General features: G+C 38.3%; 3 protein-coding genes across 6 annotated transcripts; 2 read left to right on the top strand and 1 right to left on the bottom strand.

Annotated features, from left to right (window-relative positions):
- The first annotated feature begins 28 nt into the window (after positions 1–28).
- LOC113681831 (uncharacterized) lies at positions 29–5,648 on the top strand. The gene is made up of 2 exons (XM_089193356.1): positions 29–136; positions 3,723–5,648. The coding sequence occupies exons 1-2, from the start codon at positions 52–54 to the stop codon at positions 4,085–4,087; spliced, it is 450 nt and encodes a 149-aa protein (XP_089049482.1). The 5' UTR covers positions 29–51; the 3' UTR covers positions 4,088–5,648.
- On the bottom strand, positions 5,317–6,804 carry LOC113681838 (uncharacterized). Its single transcript, XM_027198959.2, has one exon. The coding sequence runs from the start codon at positions 6,363–6,365 to the stop codon at positions 5,727–5,729; it is 639 nt and encodes a 212-aa protein (XP_027054760.2). The 5' UTR covers positions 6,366–6,804; the 3' UTR covers positions 5,317–5,726.
- Positions 6,805–6,857: 53 nt separating this feature from the next.
- On the top strand, positions 6,858–20,039 carry LOC113681839 (ATP-binding cassette sub-family C member 4). 4 transcript variants are annotated; one of them, XM_027198960.2, is made up of 8 exons: positions 6,858–6,996; positions 8,811–9,073; positions 12,834–13,406; positions 14,013–14,395; positions 14,721–16,045; positions 16,186–16,756; positions 17,349–17,485; positions 17,854–20,039. In XM_027198960.2, exons 3-8 carry the CDS (start codon positions 12,864–12,866, stop codon positions 18,708–18,710), a joined length of 3,816 nt encoding a protein of 1,271 aa, XP_027054761.2. In that variant the 5' UTR covers positions 6,858–6,996; positions 8,811–9,073; positions 12,834–12,863; the 3' UTR covers positions 18,711–20,039. The 4 variants fall into 4 exon arrangements, with proteins under 4 accessions (XP_027054761.2, XP_089049466.1, XP_089049464.1 ...); XM_089193340.1 differs by lacking the exons at positions 6,858–6,996; positions 8,811–9,073 and adding an exon at positions 10,626–10,759 and having other exon boundaries at positions 18,082–20,039; XM_089193338.1 differs by lacking the exons at positions 6,858–6,996; positions 8,811–9,073 and adding an exon at positions 10,626–10,759.
- Positions 20,040–20,083: the final 44 nt, after the last annotated feature.

Below are 20,083 nucleotides of genomic sequence, written 5' to 3'. Positions count from 1 at the left end.
AATATGCAATAACAGCCTCGATTTCACTAGTCCACTCTTCTTGAAATCAAAATGGCGGCGTTTCTGTGTAGTCGCTTGAATTTGGTTGGAAATTTGTACAGTTTTCCTAAAGTATGTCAATCGGTCCTTTCTGGAGGTAAGTAAATATCCATTTAAGACCCTAATAACAAATACAACTTTAACCAGTGTTTTCCTTTTCAGGCAATAACCGGTAACATTTACCGCCTGTAGTACCTCTTATTACCGGTTAACATTGCTTGGAATTCTTGAAAATTCAACATGTAAAAGTATTGCTTTACCGGTTTGAAAATTTATTTAACCTTTCATGCTTAAAATAAGGGAGAACACTGAATATACACAACTGCCCAAGTCTGTAAGAGACAGTTTAGTTTAAGTGGGAAAATCTGCGGTAGCCGAATTTCTACTTATTGTCACGGTGAATATACAACGAGATCTTTCTGGAAACTAAAATTTTTACTTCGAGACACAATTTTTTTTGTCTTTTTATTTTGCTTTCCAAGTTGAACAAGGAGCCCTGCATTTGATGAATATTAGAATTAAGTACATACCACACAGGTAAATAATGCCTTTTGCATGAGCTGATTGGTCAGTTTGGAAGTAATTAGCAAATGCTTTTCACTTCCGAACAGCCAAAGAGACCAAATTGCGAGTCAAATATTTAATATCCAACCACTTTTTTGGTATATTGCCAGAAATAAACTAATTTTTCGGTGGTATATGCTAAAACAATTATTCACCCCAGTTTCAGTAAAAGTGGTGAATATTTATCTCCAATTCCCTCATATCAACATTGCTAAATTCCATTTCTGATAAAGCAGCAGTGGAAAAGTGATGATCTCTCATCAAAATGTTTAATTTTTTGGATGTTAAAACAACTCTTTTGCCATATATTTTCCCTATAGCAACTTGCAATGTGTGCCCCTTCTGCACACAACACAAGGGTCTGATTACTGTATTTACCTGTGTATAATACGCACTTTATTTCTATAAAAATAACCACCAACATTGTGGTGCTTATTATACATGGATTCTATTATTTGTCAGGTGCGTCCTAATTTGTATATGTTAAAAGCACAACAAAAAAAGTAACAAAAGTTTCATAGGAACTGGTCTTTTTTAGCTTGAGTCAAATAATCTACCTATGAAAAATTTGCAATTTCAATCCATGAAAAAAATCTAGTAGAGTATAACAAACAGCTGTCTAGATAGACATCACAATCACACCATATTATTGTAATCACAAGCAATTATGAATTTGATATGGCAACAAAACTTATCATGGTTATATGTCGAAGCTACACCATTTCTGAAAAGCTCAGAATTATCCAGTTTGCAGAGCAGACTAGATTTTTTGTAAATACAATGTAGATTTTTGCTGAGCTTCGATATTGGTTATAAATAACTAAGTAGCAAAAGATATCAGTGTTAACGGTATAGTATATTTCTTGTTCTTGTTGTCTTAATAAATAATTGTACAAAGATTTGACTTGTCTTTTTTGTGGTGAAAACTTTTTTTCTGAGAAATTTGGTTAAAAAAAAGGGTAGATATGGTACTAGCAACTCATTAGATTTAAGTGTTAGAATTGTTATAGGTAATAACATGATTTTGAGTGCAATTTGGTGTTAGTTAGCAATAGTAAATTTTTCAAAGACAACAAAACTGCATGAGCCTGTCAGATGATTGCAATTTGTAGTCTTTGAAAAATTTACAAGTGCTTATTACACCAAATTGCATTCAAAATCATGTAATTATTTGTCAATAATGTACATGAAAAAATAATTACAGAAAGACAAGACAGACAATTTTTAAAACTTCCGTACACTATTCGTAATTTGCACTAGTGTTACATGAGAATGCACTAATTTTCAGTCAATCAGGAGTGCATAATTTTTTTCATGTATATTATTACAGGGAATTTACATTAGACAGTACAAAGAATTGATGTTTAGGCTTTGGGAGTGAAAGGGTTAACTGTTGGACCCCTATTTTTTTCATGTATTTTTTTCTATTTTTTCTATTTTTCCTATTTTTTTCATTGGAGGCGAGCGTGGCCTAGTGGTTAGGGCGCTGCACTTGTAAGCCGGAGGTCCCGGGTTCAAGTCCTCCTCCCTGCCACTGGATGGATTTGTCTTCGGAATTCAACTCCTGCACGCTTTGTAAATAGCCAACTGGTCTGCCTCCTACCAGTTGAGGTTTTTAACGAGTTTCTGTTCATTTACGATATTTGTTTCCTTATTTACAGTGTCCCCAATTAGCACAGCAGTGCTAAATACACTGACACTTTAATAAAGTTATTATTATTATTATTATTATTATTATGTATATTATTACAAGGAATTTACATTAGACAGTACAAAGAATTGATGTTTAGGCTTTGGGAGTGAAAGGGTTAACTGTTGGACTCCTATTTTTTTCATGTATATTATTACAAGGAATTTACATTAGACAGTGCAAAGAATTGATGATTAGATTTTGGGAGTGAAAGGGTAAACTGTTGGACCCCTATTTTTTTCATGTATATTATTACAAGGAATTTACATTAGACAGTGCAAAGAATTGATATTTAGGCTTTGGGAGTGAAAGGGTTAACTGTTGGACCCCTATTTTTTTCATGTATATTATTACAAGGAATTTACATTAGACAGTGCAAAGAATTGATGTTTAGGCTTTGGGAGTGAAAGGGTTAACTGTTGGACTCCTAAGAGTGACTAGCATCTAATTTCTCCTCACAGTACCACCCCAGAGTCAAACATTTAAGTGACAAGAATAAAGGAAATGATCACCAGCTAAAGAAGCCCTGGATCCAGAAAGAAATTCTCCTTGTCTGCACCCTAGGAAATATATAGAGAACAGTATGGAGAATATGCATACTGATTGTAGGGTGTAAAAAGTTAATGGATTCCTTGATTCTCCTTTTTCCTTGGACACACATAGCTCTTCACTATTTCTTTTCACTTGGAAAGGATCTGTTTGTTGTGGAAAGATTAAACAGAAAGGGGATAGTGGTGATATTCTTTGATGCAGAAAAGTGAAATTATCGCATTCTGTTTTGACTTAGTGCCATTGGTGTCTGCTAGAATCAAATCTAATGAATGCCTGAGTTTTACTTTTTCACAGTCTGCTTTTGATTATCTATAGATTTCAATCTTTAACTCCCAAGATATAATTGTTGATTCTCCCCTCTAACTGCTACACATTATCTTGTCAATCAGTAACGAGAATTTTAATGTAAGATCAATTTTTACAACTTCTACCTTTGAGTATTCTCATTACCTGTTTGCTGGATACTATATGGATATTTTTTGGGAGAATGTACATGCTATGAGTTAAAGGGTTTATAATGATGAATACGATTAGAGCATATCAGTGGGTCATTTTTTTTTTCATTGTTAAGTTTCACTTATCAATATCCTTCAATAAAATAGTATTGATTTTTGTTGATAAACCCTTTAACTCCCAAAATTGATTACTATGTAACTTCTCCCTATAATATCTAAACATTATCCAGCAAACAGGTCATGAGAATATTCAAACTTATCAGGTTAAAGTTGTTATCTTGATCTTACACCAAACTCTTGTAACTTACCTTACAAGGAAATGTGTAGCAGCTAGAGGGGAGAATTAACAATCAGATCTTGGGAGTTAAAGGATTAAAAGCAGGACTAACTTCTCTTTTTTGTTATCTGGCTCTTTTCTGAAGGTCTTTGGGCAAGGTCATTCAAGACTTCAACACCTCTGGATAAATTTTATTTGAAACCAAACTACCTCAAGAAATGGGGAAGGAGAGACATGAGGAGAAGAGAGTTGTACGCAGAGTATGAGATGGAACGCACCAACTTGAGATTTGTAAAGAAAAATGATATTTTACCTTCTGTTATTCGCAAGAAAGCTGCTGAAGATCTGAAAAAACTGCCAAGGGACAGCTCAATCTCAAGAGTTCGCAATCGTTGTGTTTTGACTGATAGAGGGAGGGCTCTTGTTGGACGATATCGTGTTTCAAGAATGATGTTCCGTCACTATGCTGACAAAGGTTTGATGGCTAGTGTGCAGAAGGCAACATGGTAAATTGACTCTTTGTCGCTGTTATGGGAGACCCTAGTGTTGCCTAGTAACAGCAAGATTTTTTTTTTTTTTGTGTGGTGAGAAGGAGCGAAACTTAAGAATTGTTTCTTTGTTTGTAAAGGTATTGCAGAAGGGCTAGTGGTATAAGGGTTTGTAATCTCAAGTGCCTTTCAAATGCGTTTCTGTATACGTAATGATTATTTCCTGTTACATGCCAACATCATATACTGGGTGAATTAGTACTTATCCAGTCAAGGGCATACATAACATCCTGAGTGCGTAAAAATTGAAAAGATTCAGCCAAATTCCCCTTATATTGGAAAAAAATTTTAAGGGGCGTGTAAGATTCAAAGGTTTCCTTGGAAACTGATGATTTCATCTTTTTTTCTGCATATTTTGCCAGTGGCTTGAAAATCACAATGCATAGGTCTGATATTTTCTGTTTTTACTCCTGTGTTGTTTTTGAGTTATGATATGAGAAACAGTACTCTTGTTTTCCAGGCAATGGTTTTCAAACTTTAACCCTGCAACCCCTAATAGTGATTAGCTTCTAATTTCTCCTTAATTTGTCTCCTGTAAATCATATACTTAGATCATGAGAATAAAGAAATTGACCACCAACTAAACAAGCTCTTGATTGTTGAACCAATTCTCCCTGTTAGAGCATAAGGGTTTAATAAATTCAAAGTAATCCTAAAATTTGACACATCTGGATTTTACAAGAAGTGTTCCTTCATTAACTGTTCATCAGACATTCTAGTGTCTTGTGTAGTCTGTCTATTAATTGGTGTTTAAGATGTGGTGGACAGTTCAATTCATCATTTATATTTTATTGTTCGTAACTTATTTGTGGTCCAACATACTGGCTTGCTACTAAGACCAATATTTGTTATATGGATACGTAAATGTCCAATTTTGGTAAGGTGTAATGGTGAGGATTGTTTGCATTACAACTGAAAAGGTTCTAATTGATGGTAAAAGGAGTTGTATTGTTTCACTCAGTGATGTTGTGATTTCCACTCCCAAATGAAAATAATGTACTTTGTACTTTATCTAGTCTCTGCTGCTCTGTTGATTTTTTTTATCTGAAGAGCTCTGTCAGTTTCATTTTCTACTTATCTGGTATTGTTCTATTGATTTCTGAAAAATTATATGAAAGCTGTCTTGTTGAATTGTTTGAGTTTCAGTTTCGTGAGCTCTGTCTGTGATGAAATAAACCAAGAAATGTCGAATTATTATATAACATTTATTTCTTTGTTGAACAATTTTCGCGATTCATACTAAGTATGTATACACAATATCAAAAGCATGATATTAGCCACGCAATAGCGTAAGGTAATATGTATATATACATTTTTGTATGTGTGTGAACGAAGCAAAATTGCGACCTTAACAAAAATAATTACATTTTCAAACTGTACAAGAAATTCACGCGGTATTTTAACATCGACTGCTAGATGATAATTAAATAGAGTTATAATATTTACAAAGAACATAAAAAATAGATGACAAAGGGAACAATTATATTTATCGCGTGAAACCATCGTGAGTAACCTTTATCAAACTGTCAATGTGTTGAGATTAATGAGCTTTGGTTTGCGAGCTTTTGTTCTCTCATGTCTGTAAATTTGAATATTTTCCTCTACAATCCCGTGTTGAAAGAGAGCGTTTCTTCTGAGTTCTGTGAACTGTTTTCCTTAACAGTTACAACCGGCCATTTCATAACAAGAGCTTCCTCGTAAGTTGGCGGCGGTGTAACAGGTCCATCAATTTCTTCCGTCCAAAATCCCGCATTTGCTGAATTATACGCACCTTGTTCGTCTATATTATCCGCATTTGCTACAAATTCAGTCAAATTGTAACTCATCGCCGAATCTTCGGCATCAAACGCTTGCCGATGAGGAATGTGATTATAAGCTAGCACAGGAGCGGGCGATTTCTCTAAATCTGCTACGGGTATCTGCGAAACCACAACTTGAGGAGTAAGACTGTTACTAGGTGTTCCTTTACAGCACAGTGACAAAGCAATCGAGAGAATTCCTAATAGGAAAGAAGCGGTGGCTAGAATCCTCAACACTTTTACCATAGCTTTATCGTCTGATTCCATCTCACAGCCATCACAGTCTCCAAATAAAATGTACGTGAGACTTGCAAGCACAAAACAGCCGCCAATGCATAGAAAACCGAGAACTATTGCCAAGATGTGAAGTCCTTTTAAGAATTTTGGCTTCCGAAGAACCTGTAGAAGTCTCGATCGTCGACTCGGACTTGTCTCAGACATGACTTGAGGCTAATAGTTAACAGAACTGTATTGTCCTTGTGTTCTTTCCTTCTTGGAAAAATTTTATGGCCAAAATTTGTTCGCATTGACGTTACGTGATCATAAACAAATTCTGAAGTGAACCGTTGTCGGAAGTGTCAGGTAATCCTGTCATTGACGTATAACCCACTCATGCGCGTCCTCACGTAGAACTTGCGAAATACCTTGAGCACTCAATAAAGGCCCACAATTAACTCACACCGCAAATGATAAAACGAATCATATGTTAGAAAACATGGATGTAATAGCTTCGAGGAATTAACCGTTCTCTCAGACTGACTAACTTATTTTTTTTTTCCTAATTCCACTTACTGTGCTGTCAATCTCGAACTGATGTGAACAAAGTTGATCACTCATCTTGAACGAGCACGAGGTTGTTTATCTATGAGTTTAGTTTTAGTGGCTACATAATTGCACGTTTTAGAAGAAGATAGGATTAGACATTTACAGGAAACGGCTAAAAATGATATTACTGCTGTCGACTGTAAGCAGGTTTCACTCCCAACTCTAATATTTGCAATGATTGGGAAATGGCAACTGTAATTTTTCTGCTTGGTTGAATGAAGGATTTTAGGGAGACCAAGAACAATACGTAAGTTTGTTTTTGCTGTTCGTCGTTGCTGAGAAAAGTCAAGCACCACTTACACTCATTACAAGCGAAAATTTGAGGAAAGGAACTCGATAGAAATTTCCAGAGGAAACTGACTTTTACCGAAAATAGATTTCCTGCAGATAGTTTATCGGAATTTTGACTTATTCAGGAAAGACTAAATGATATCGGTATCCTTTGAAATATGGTCTAACCCAGCTGACTTACTTCGCTGTCTGATGGCAATCTTCTCCAGCGTGAGCGAAGTTCTATGAAAGGGGAGGGAAGAACAAAACATATCATGACGGTGGATATGTTCATATTGAGGATACCATAAGGCTTCAGTACTTGAATTTTATCTCACTACATATTCTAATATTTATTTCAAAATGTTTTTATTTCCTCAGAAAAGGATCACGTATGAGGTTAATTGCGGTTAAATTCGATTTTAACCAGCATCATATTTCGTGCTAAACCCGACTCGTGTCATTTAATTTGAAAAGATTAACTGTCTTCTTTTGAGACGATCACAAAAGGCTTATCAAACACAACGCTGACATCCTATTCCTGTTATTTTTGTTAACTTCCTGAGAGTGCAAGGTATTAAGGCTTTGTATAAGGAACAAAATAATCGCTTCCGCGCGGTACAATCATCGATTCAATTTTTTGTAATTAATTTTATTAGTGCAATAGTTTAGTCAGACAAAGAACTGGTTCCGCAAAATACTTTTGATCACGAGTTCGATTAGGGAAATACTGCCACTAAGCAAGTCAAATCCTTTGATCAAAACTTGCACTAATACCATAATGAAATGCTGTCTAACTGCTTACGTTAAAGAGAAAGTGGCAACAACAATAAAGATTTGAAAGAATGAAGTTTGAGAGCCCTTTGAAAGCTTATTTTCCTCATAGGTGGTAGGACCATGGGGGGGAGGGGGGAGGGGGGCGGGAGACAGAGGGGATAGAGGGGAGAGTCATTTAGAGCAGCGATGTAAAAAAATCCATGGAGGGTGCGTAGAAACTCTATAAACTGCGATCTCTCTCCTCCACCCCACCGGAAAATCTTAGCAGTGCCCCTTGGGCTGTTTTTCTGTAAAAAAATATTCAAATTCTTGTGAAAATTCGTCTTTCAGTAAAACCGTTTGACAGGAAGAGATTCGGAGGCAATATTTATTTTTCAATGTATGGACTAAAATTAGAAAGATAGCGAAATGCGGTGATACTCCTAGGAAATATCCACAGGGAAATGTCAGACATGCCGCGGTTAAATCATTCATGCCACGAGAACGTACTCCTTTGAATGACTTGTCCTCAGTCGGCTCTTACTCCGAATGCACAGTCACAGTGTCGCGAGAGACTAGCACCACCACGACGAAGCCTTCGTCCCGCCTTCGTTCGCGCTTATGAGACACTAGGCTCACGAGACTTGATCCTTTAAAATCCTTCAACATTAAAACACTCTTTCTAGATCCGTACAACAACCGACAAAGCATTCACTTTACTTCCGCATCAATGTTTTTGTAATTTCAGCCCAACTGCTTTGACTGTGCTCAAATAAACGGGTTTGATTTCCATTCAGCTTATGGATGTCAAGTCAGTGCATCCAACATTGCATGCAAAGGACTCGTCCAAAAACACAGGAACGACGAGTAAGCTGCCTTGAAAGTGCAAAGTAAATCAGTTGATAACCGATCACAATTCTAAAACAGCAACCTTCCATAATGATTAAAAGTTATATCTTTGGCGGTTTTTGTACTTCTGGTCTTCAGCATCTTCCTAATCAATAGGAAATATTGTTTCAAATGTTTTCTTTTCAGTTTTTGCTCGACTGTCACTTGTTTATGTCATTCAGTCTGCGACCATACTTCAGTACTCCGTCAGAAAAGTGTCGCTGTCTGATGTGGAGAAATACATGAAGTCAGTTGAAAGAGTTATCACCCACACTAAGCTTGACTCTGAGCCTGGATACAAAGTGGAATGACGTACTTCCCCCGGAAAACTGGTCAGGCGATGAAAGTATCACATTCAGAGATGTATCGTTAGAGACTGTGAAATAATTTTGGTTTTCAAAGATGGAGAGGTATGAGATTCTTATTATTAAATAGCTCTAGTTTCAAAATCTGGGTAACAGGACTATGAACATCGCAGAAAAAAAAGAAAATGTTAGCAAGGAATTGTTATTTCCTCGGTAGACTCTTCATTTAATTTTTAGTAGATGCAGAGAGTCTAGAGACGTTGCTGGATCAAAGTTAGTAGAATAGATAATTAACTATGTTGGGGCCGACAAGCGGCCGAATGAACGAACTGATATTGATTAGGTCACGTGGCTCAATAGTACATGGTTTTTGTCTAAGAAGTAGTTTCGTGTCGGGGACTGCGATTTCTATGTTTGTTTGTTACAGTTTTTGTTACTTTTCTCACGTTTATCGCACAGAATGTGTAAGTGTGAGGTTTGCAATTTCCTTTTACCCCGATGTGTTGTCAATGTAGGTTTTCTTTGTTCAGTTTTTACCGTAGGCGTAGGTCACAGGCGGCCCAAGCTCCAGCTGTGGGATGATCATCTTGCGAAATAGGAGTCATGGCGAAATTATGAGTCTATATGGAAATATTCAAGACCGCTCTTAAGAATTAAAAAAAAGTCAAATTCTCAATGAAAATACCTCACCTTACTTCCACAGTTTATCGCTTGCTACCTGACCGCTTACTGTGTTGAATAGAGCCCATTTTAGCGAGTTACTATTTCTAAATTTACATAAGAGAAGCTTCTCTTTTTTATTCATAAGAGCGGTCGTAAATATTCCCACACAAACTCTTATAATTTCGCCATCACTTTTATTTCGCAAGATGATCATCTCACAGCTGGAGCTTGGGCGCCTGTGCGTAAATCAATTTGAGACAACACATGGTGGAAGGGTGGACATGTTTGTAATCTGAATGTTGTACACAATCACGAGTTGATCTGGATTAAAGCGTTGTGTCCTACAACTTCGCGTCAAAAAAGGTTTTCTGCGAATTGTCCCCATCAAACTATGCTGATGTGGATTGAAAACGCTAATAATGGCTATTTTTATCCCTGTTTGCTTTACGTACTGGGGTTTGATCATTATGAATTATTATTATCATAATTACAGTAAAGTTCAAGTGCGCGATTTCGCTTAGTAATTAAAAGAGCGCGAATGGGGCATGAATATCGAATTTTCAGTTTCTCTTCATCAGATCTGTTTTTATAGCTTATATTGCTTGGCGCCACACAAGCAATCAAACGTTTGAACTATACACGCAAACTGAAAACAACCGGCAGTGGAAAAAATATATACACTTCATTTTCACTCACTTAAAACTGTCATGCAGTTGCTGACCATTTGGTCTGACGCAAGCTGTTTCAACCCTAATTTCATAATTTATTTTCTGAGGTTGTTCCAGATACCAACCTAGAGCAAGTGGAAATAAAGAAACCAACTCGAGTTAGGTCGTGTGTTGTTGCAGAAAAGTAAAATCGTCATATCAGACGAACGCACTGCGCATGTAGATCTAGACATGGAACAAACCATCTGGAAAGTAGTGCGTGATTAATAAATTAATTAATGCACAATAGTCCATTTTGCAGTCGTGTGCTTGGTTGCCAAGCCTTTGAACAGGAGTGAGGCTAAGGGTGACCTAATTATGATACAAATCTTGCTGGCCTAAACATCTATCATGCACAATCGTTTCGACGGAATTTGTTCAGCTGCAATTGCTTGTTGTCTGTCCTCAAGTTAAAATGTAGGTAGGTAAACTATATCTTTACGCGGCACTGATCAATATGGAGGCCCTTTTTGGACAAATATAAAATGCGCGTATTTCGAGGATACAGTTCAATATATCTGATGAAGCTGAAGACATCTATAAAACTAAAGATGTTCAGTAAAACTGAGGCCCAGTTCAGACCAAGTGCTTTTGCCAAACCGAACTTATTGGAATTAGCTTCGACCTTGGCACGGCAGAGGCAGGACTCTAATTCAGACGAGCCGGAGTCGTTCAAAATTCGGGATTTGTTTTCGTGATTGTGTTTTTCACTAGGCCGATTAACTGGCTGAACATTCTTAATAGGCGTTTGTTTACAGACCAATATTTGCATCTGTTTTCACCAGAAAATTTGACCCAAAATTTAACCCGCTGACTCAGACAATTCAAATTACAAAAGCGCGCACATTTCAAAAATTGTGGTAGACGAAGCGTTCTTGATGACCTCTCTTGTGCTGATTTTCGGACCAATCTGGTCACCGATTAATGTTGAGCTGCTTTCACCTGTGCGCGCCTCGGAACTTGGCACGGGAGAAACATGCGGCATAAAATGCAGTGGCGATTAATTGGCTGTATTGGCTGAACTGGTTCTGTACGCCAGTGTCATGAAATAAGTGTGGTCCTCACCGATGCGTAGGGATGGTAAATCGGTAAAAACGGGAAGCATTATTGAAGTCGTCAGCCATTTTCCGAACTTTAATAAACCTCGAGGCAAACTGAGCCACGACAAGAGCGTCTGGTAAGTAACATGGCAGGCGTCTGTCACTACGCGCGATGCGATCGGTTGCGGCATTTACCAGGACAAGTTATAGGTATGTAACGTGGTATTATAACTTGGCGTGAATTTCCGGTCATATAGTCTAGATAACAATCGCTTGTTTTCTCTGATGAAAACAGCGTGTATTCTTAACTCGCAAAACTCAAGACGAACTGTTTTCACTGAATTTCCGGACTTTTCCAACTTTATCTAGCCAAAATTGTCCTACTGAAAACAACCCGTAACTTCCCGCAAGAACGAAATACCGCTAAATTTTAGAAACATAACTTATGAATTTTATTTGCCATGGCAGAGGCATGTAGACTGTTTATGCAATTGCTGGTTTGCAGCTGACGTCATACATTTATGCAAATTAAGCGCCCGTAGTTACTCAGAATTTGTCACGCAAGATACGGCTTCATCAAATTGCTCTCACTGTGAACGTTGTCCTAACAGTGACATACTTTGTTTGGTGCTAGATTCTTATCTAACCTTTAGGCTACTCATTTTACAAAAAGTCAAAACAGCCCACAAGACGCTTACATCCCCAAGTGTAACGTTGCGTAAACTTAGTACTGTACTGTGGGTCTCTAAATTCTTACTCAGGTAGCGTTATTTAAATTTAGGCAGCGACAATTTTTCCAACAGAATAAGGACAGCAATAAGGTCCTACAAAGAAAATTTTATTTACTGTAACAAATGGCTTTGTAATGTAATCGAAATAAGCTTTCAAGGGAGAGATAATAAAAATATTTGGAAAAGATAACGTTGTTACGTGCAACGGGGACAAAAAATGGCCAATTGTAATTAAGCCAGGCGGATTTTCAACTCAAGTATCATACAGAATCACTGGGTGCTTTACTATACCTGCCGCAGACTATCTTTTGGTCAAAACTCACTATTGACGATTGCTGAAAATTGAAACTAAAGGCCAACGCAGTTAGACGAAGCCGTATATTGGTGACAAATATTGAGTAAGCGTTTTTCTCTTCACGGCGTGGTTTTACAAGGCACGACGTTTGAATCGCTGTCGCGCCAGAGTCGTGTAACACGGCAGAGCTTGCCGAAGAGTTTAGAACAGACGCCATGCTTTTCTTGAACTTCATTTCTGAATCAACTTCGACACCGCAGGAGCACGACCTCTGATCTGGGCCTGAAAGACATTTGAAACGAAAGAACTTTCCGTTTTGCTGAAACATGTGTGCTTCATCACACAATGTGCGATGTAAAGATGCATGTTCGATATATAAAGGTGATGTCGCAAAACAGGAAGTGACGTTAGACACTCTTTATCTTTTAGGTGGTTGGATTTTGTGGTGATTAGATCCCAATGACACAGAGAAGTGGATACGGGAAAAACTCCAGAGTCGAAAATGAAGAAGAATCCCAAGAAGCCGGCTATCTGTCCGCTCTTCTTTATCAATGGATGAACAGTATTTTCAAGACAGGTGCTCAACGACCTTTATATCAGGAGGACTTTTTACCCTTGACGAAGGATGACTCGGCCTTCTTCTTGACCAACAAACTTCAGGCAATTTGGAACGAGGAGAGAGATAAGAGCGAGAAAAATGGGAAAAGACCTAAGCTTTGGAAATGCTTGTTCAAGATGCTCTCCGTTAACGATCTCTTGGTTATTGTGTTCGGGCAGGGCTTATGTTCAACTTATCTTCTACTTTATCCATTGTTTCTTGGATATCTTGTTTCCAGTTTAATGTCACCTGAAACAGAAAAAAATCCTCTTTACTATATCTGCGCATTGGGTTTATGTTTCATTTCTTTGGTTGGAACTTTCGGTTTACATCATAAAGGTTACAGGTCTGAGCTGTTTGGGATCCGAATTAGCAGTGCCCTAAGAGGTTTGGTGTACCGTACGGTAAGTACACTCCGGCAAACATTCTGTTCAATTTCGTTTTCACTATGACAACTTAGGTTAGTCACTCGTATCACACACACTTACCAACAGAGTATTTACTAGCATACACTAGATTAAGAGGCCTAGATGAAAAAGGCAAATCCAGAGCTTGAAGAAATTCAAGAGCAAAGAAGGGAGAGAGTTATCTCTGTTGTTATTAAAATTTAGCAGAGATGGCATGTAGCTGTGGTGATTGGTTGATCACAGATAATAAAGAGGGAAAGATGTGGTACGCTTTATCAGCTTTTTCTCCTACCAATGTCCAACAGTAATTTATATCATAGACTTTTCCCTGTTGTCAGTGACATTTTGGGTCAATTGGAAGTAGCACAAATGTATTCAAAATACCATATTTCGAAAGAAAAAACCTAATATTCGACAATATAAACTGAGCTTCAGTGCGTTGATGTGAAAAACATAAAATTCTTATAAACGCGGGGTATTCCAAAATTCATTGATACTAGGTGAAGGAAACTAAGTGACCTCATTTTCCCCAAAACCACTAGCTTAGTTTGCCAGAGTCATTTTCAGTTAATTAAAATGTTGGGTTTCTTTCTTTTCTTGCAGAGCCTTCTTCTAAGCAAAGAAACACTTCAGAAATTTACGACAGGGCACGTCCTAGACCTGATATCTAATGATGTTAAAAGAATGGAGAATCAAACTTTCCCACATTTTTTTGGATTACCGTTCAACGTCCTCGAAATTGTGGTGGTAGTGCCTCTTCTTGGTTTCATGATTGGCTGGCAAGCCATCGTGGCAGCCATTTTCCTCCTCTTACTTGTTCCATATTTCGCTGAGTTATCCTATGCCAGCGCTGCAGTGCGTCTGCGTACAGCGGCTGTGTCCGATCGACGCATTTCGCTGATGAGTCAGGTGGTTGCAGGGATACGTGCCATAAAAACGCATGCGTGGGAGGATAAATTCCAAGAAAAAATTCGCGACATACGAAAGTAAGGGCAGAGCACTGAAAAAAAAAAGGTTTTCCTTCGTTGAATCTCTTAAACTAAGTTAGTGATTGTACTATCGAGATTTTCAGCTTATTTACGTGGTGACTGAATTAGAGTAACAAGGTATTGACATATAAGCTTTCTACATTTTCTTTTGGAAATGGGCTTCATTTTTTTTAAGGCGTCCTACGAAAATTTTGATCTCTGCGCCTTATATGTTACAGTGCGCATCAAAATTTGTACCGGGTACTAAGGGGTCCCAAAGCCCAGACATAAACTTTAAGCTCCTACTAACTTGGACTAACCATTATATAATTATTATTTTTAGGCGTGAAATTAGCGCCATTCATCTGAAGAATGCTCTTCAGTCAACTGTTGATGGCTTGCTGTTCAGTGTACAGGCTATGGCAACCTTGGTATCAGTCCTCACTATGATGCTGACTGGTCAGACCATCACACCTGTGAATGTTTTTGTGCTCCTTTCCTATGTCGGTATTCTCAGGCGAAGTACTTGCAATGAGATGGCTATTGGTTTCCTCTTAGCAAACGATGCCTATGTTTCTTTAGGCAGAATCGAAGACTTTCTTCTTTTAGACCAACTGCCTGGAAATTCCGAAGATGAACATGAAGAGGACAGATATGACCCCGAGATTAACTCTGTCAAACGAAAAGAGAATACGGACCTTGATTTCTCTGCTGTCGAATTAAAAGATATGGAAAGGCCATCACCACTTTTAGTATCAGACTTAACATACAAAGGAACTGATCGTGAACATAAATTCATTCTCCAGGACATCGAGTTCATCGCACCGTCAAAAAGTTTAACAGTTATCACCGGGCCAGTCGGTAGTGGAAAGTCCACTCTTCTGTCAGTGATCGCCGGAGAAATCTCAGAAACAAGTGGAACGATAACCAATCGAGCAAAGATCGTCTATTTGCCACAGACCGCATGGATTTTTTCTGGAACTATACGAGAAAATATTTTATTTGGCCAGCCATACGTAGAAACCAAGTACGCCTGCGTACTCGAGGCCTGCGCTCTCAGAAAAGACATTCAGTGCTTTCCTGACGGTGACCTAACAGTTGTAGGAGAACGTGGCGAGGTACTGAGTGGAGGGCAGCAGGCGAGAGTGAGTTTAGCTCGTGCAGTTTATGCTGACGGAGATCTTTATCTATTAGATGATCCGCTGAGTGCTTTTGACTCGAAAGTAGGACAACATATTTTTGACAAATGCATCAAAGAGCTGCTAAGGGACAAAACCCGTTTATTGACTTCTCATCATGAACAACACATGAAAGATGCCGATGAAGTGATTGTGATATACAAAGGGCGCTTGCTGGGAAAGGGACGTTTCAATGAGCTCCAAGAAAAAGGCATTATTAGTTCAACCATCAACCCGCTCCATAAAACATCCCTAAGTGACAATAGTGACTTGAACGAGAGCCTTGGCTGGGATAGTGATTCAAGTTCGGTAAATACTGGAAAGCGTGGAAGAAGAGCACCTCTTTTCAATAAAGGAAAGTGTCTCCAAATGTCCAAAGAAGATCGTGCAGTTGGAGTGGTGACATTCAAGCTCTACTGGGACTACTTTAGAAGTGGACTACATCCCTTAGTTATTATTGTAGTACTCTGTTTCAGTATCATCACGCAAGGTAAGTCGTGATGATATTGATCAACTACCGAAAACTTTGTTATTACGTGTTTGTTACCTCATGGTGATCGCAATGGCTTGGGTTCCATCTGTTAAAGGTAACTCATCCTCTAACATCCTTCTGTTTTGCATCTATTTTAGTTGTAGTAGCTGGCCCTGATCTGTGGCTTCCTTTTCTCATAAAGCAAACCCCAGATGAGCAGAGAGATGAGACAAATCTGGCTATCTATGGAATGCTGGTGGCTGCATGCTTTATATTTGCCGTCGTTCGAGCATACGGATTCCTTATGGTGTGTCTGAGATGCGCTGATCGTCTTCACGACAAAATGGTTGTGGCAATTTTACAAGCTCCGGTTCTGTTCTTTGATTCAAATCCCGCCGGAAGAATCCTAAATCGCTTTTCTAATGACATAGGCTGTGCGGACGAACTGTTACCCAAAACATTTCTGTTGGCGGTGGAAATTCTCTTGCTGATGTGTGCTGCTGTACTCATACCAATTGCGTCAAATCCCTGGCTTCTGTTAGTTGCTATTCCGCTGACCGTGTTATTCGTGTACATTTCGAAGTATTACATGAAGAGTGCCAGAGAACTGAAACGTTTGGAGTCAATTTGCCGCAGCCCAGTCTTTTCTCATTTCTCAGAGACAGTGAGAGGACTGAGCACAATTCGGACAAGAGGAAGACAGAGTGATTTTATTGATACATTTTACAGGTATTTGGTGACTGGGTTTTGTTGTAGGCAATGTTGCTTGAAGGAGGGTCAGTGAAGAGAGTGCTAGTTAAAAATTAGATTTAAATGCAAGAGGACGCCTTTGTGTTAAGGAAAGTTAAAGGAAAAAGGGAGATTAAAATTTTCTCTATTGGAGTCCTTGCCGAACATTCAGCTTTTTGTTCGGTCCTCTTTGCGAGCAAGCCTTAATGTAAGAAAGAAGGATAGAGCTAACGTCTTCAGAACAGGATGCGTGATGTTTTTTCCTAAATCCCTCGTGGCTTGCTTTGTACCCAGTGTAAAACAAAAGCTTGAAAGCAGGCTATTTCTTCTCTCCCATTTACCCTGGCTTTAAATTTATCCCATTTATTATTATAATTAATTAATTATTAATTAATTATTATTATTATCCCATTTACCCATTTACTTGGACGTCTTCCTTTCTCATTTCTGTTTTCTGAATATGTATTTGAAAGCCAAGTACCACTGGGAACACCAGTTCGATCTAAAGTTTGCTTACCCGAATCACGTTCCAAATTGACTCAGGCCTGCAGCTGATCAGAACTGAGTGAAATATTCGTATTGTCCTCCGCAGATATCAAGATATTCATAACCAGTCATATATTTTGGTGAAGGCGAGCGGCAGATGGCTCGGTGTGCGCCTTGATCTTATGGCTACCTGTTTGGTTGGTGCAGCCACTGTAGCAGGCGCGTTGACAGCTCAAAATGCCGGTAAACTAAACAAATAATATTACTTTCTACACGTAGTTCTCGATTAATCAACTTGAATTATGTTTTCCCTGGGATCAATTATTTCATATTTTTCCACGAATTACTCGAACTTTAAATGCTTCTTTACTTCTTTTTCTTTACTTTCTTAACCTTTTAACGCCCAGTGATCAAGAAAGAATTTCTCTATACAAGATCAATACAATATCAAGCAGACAAGTGATGAGAATAGAGACAAATATCAATTAAGGAATTATTAGTTGATCCGATACCAAATTCTCTGAACTAACATTACAAGAATTGTATGGCAGACAGTAAGGAGAATTACTAATGAGATCTTGGGAGTGAAAGGGTTAATGTTTCCTTTATAGCTTTTGCTGGGCTTTCCTTTGTTTACGCCATTCAGTCGCTGACCTGGCTTCAATACTGTGTCAGAACAACCTCTGATGTGGAGAATTATATGACCTCAGTTGAAAGAATCATCACCTACACCAGGCTTGACTCTGAGCCTGGATACGAAGTGAAGCGACTCCCCCGGGAAGACTGGCCAAATGAAGGGAGTATCACATTTAGAGATGTATCATTGATTTACTATCCAGGGGGACCTCAAGTGCTAAAGAATATAAATTTAAGCATCAAAGGGGGAGAAAAAATCGGCGTTGCTGGTCGCACAGGGGCAGGAAAGTCATCGTTTGTAGCAGCTCTTTTGCGCATGCCTGATGCTGATGGAGAAATCATGATTGATAATGTCCCAATAAACGAGATGAACATCCAAGAGGCCCGGCGATGCATCTCTGTTCTTGGCCAAAATCCTGTCCTTTTCAGTGGATCGTTGAGAAGTAATCTGGATGTGTTGGAGCATTATCAAGACGCTGATCTTTTGCAAGCTCTAGAGGATGTGCAGCTGAAAGATTTTGTAGAAAATTTGAAAGGACAGTTGGAGCACGAGTTGATGGAAAATGGAGCAAATGTCAGTGTTGGGGAGCGGCAGTTGATTTGCTTGGCTCGTGTGTTGCTGCAGAAAAGCAGGATCATCATATTAGACGAACCTACTGCCCATGTGGATCCAGAAACGGAACAAACCATCTGGAAAGTAGTGCGCGATAAACTGAAGGACTTCACTGTCATTACCATAGCACACCGTTTGAACACCATTAGAGACTGTGAAAAGATTTTGGTTTTCAAAGATGGAGAGGTTGATGGATTTGATAAATTTGAGTCGCTGTGAACCTAAAGGAAGGTATACATTGGACAAACTAGTGCGAGTTTGAAAAACTTGATTACGGTTGAAAAAATTAGTAATGGAAGGAACACTTCGTAAGGAACTGTTTTCCTTATGATACAGCTCTCGATTTTATTTTTTCCTCGAGTGCAAATCATTAAAATTAATTTTCCACGACCGTTTTCTTAGGTGGATTAAAACCGCGAACGTTTGGCTACTTTTTTCACTGCGAGTAGAACTTTTAGATGCTAGTATTTCTTTCATCGTTAATCATAACCATTACAATTTCCTCAAATGTTATTGGTGCATCAGCTGCTTCATTTTTCACTAATCACTCTGTACAGTTGTAATCAGACAGTTTGCTGTAATCGGACACCTGTAATCGTACAGTTGAAGTAGCCAATCATTCTACGTCCACTCAGCTAAATCCACCAATCACAGAATTGATCACAATAACCATAGCAACAACCATCTATCCAAAGAAAAACAAGGCAATTTCCAAAATGAAGGAATATTTAACTTAAGACATTGTCCTTACTGGATATATTTGTTCTAGGTGTATTTGTCTTTTCGGAAATTGAAATGGTTACGATTAATTTGTAACAGGATTTCTTGTCGTCCAATTCTGTCGGAAATCATACTCGTGATAAACAAATCGGACTCCCTCTTCGCGGTCATCCGATTTTGTAAATCACTCGTATGATTACAGACCGAATTGTGCTCCACTCGGTCCTATTACCATTATAAACTACATTAAATCAAGTTTTGGCTGAAGTTCGCGCTCTTGATTTTGTGGATGAGATGAAAATATCGTGGATGAGGAAAAAAAATCGAGTGTTCGCTTTCACCTCTGTAGATCGGGTTTTTTCCTCTTCTTTTTTTTCAATTCAATTTGACGGAAGCAATGAACCGTTTCAACTACAAACGCGAATTCGAAAGAAGCAGGGGAATAAGAATTCTATCGGAGCCATGACACGCTTCTCCCTGATCCACGTTATGGAAAGAGATTGTGTTTGACCGATGGACATCTTTGGTGGAGTCCAAGTAAAGCAATCAAATAAAGAAAAGCTTTTTAAGGTGGATGAGAAACTCCATACCATGACTACATTTTTTTTTTAAATTTAATCTTGTACCCCATTCACACCAGCAAAACAAATTTAGTTAAAACGGGTTTTACCCAGTGAAAATGAGAAACAGAGAACTTAAAAACTGAATTTTCCATAGGTTTCAAGTAGTCATTAACTTGTATTTTAAGTGTGTTAAATTTAATGTCGACAAATATCGGTTTTAAGCAGCTTCCATGTAGAAAACAATTTCAAACCGAGTTTAACAAAAGAGCTTTAAAACATTATAGCGACGCTTGATCGCCGCTAGCTGGA

Source organism: Pocillopora damicornis, chromosome 14 (genome assembly GCF_964200805.1).
Source record: "Pocillopora damicornis chromosome 14, jaPocDami1.2, whole genome shotgun sequence".
NCBI classification, from domain to species: domain Eukaryota; kingdom Metazoa; phylum Cnidaria; class Anthozoa; order Scleractinia; family Pocilloporidae; genus Pocillopora; species Pocillopora damicornis.
Note: the sequence above shows the minus strand (reverse complement) of the source record. Positions and strands in the feature narration are given on the sequence as shown.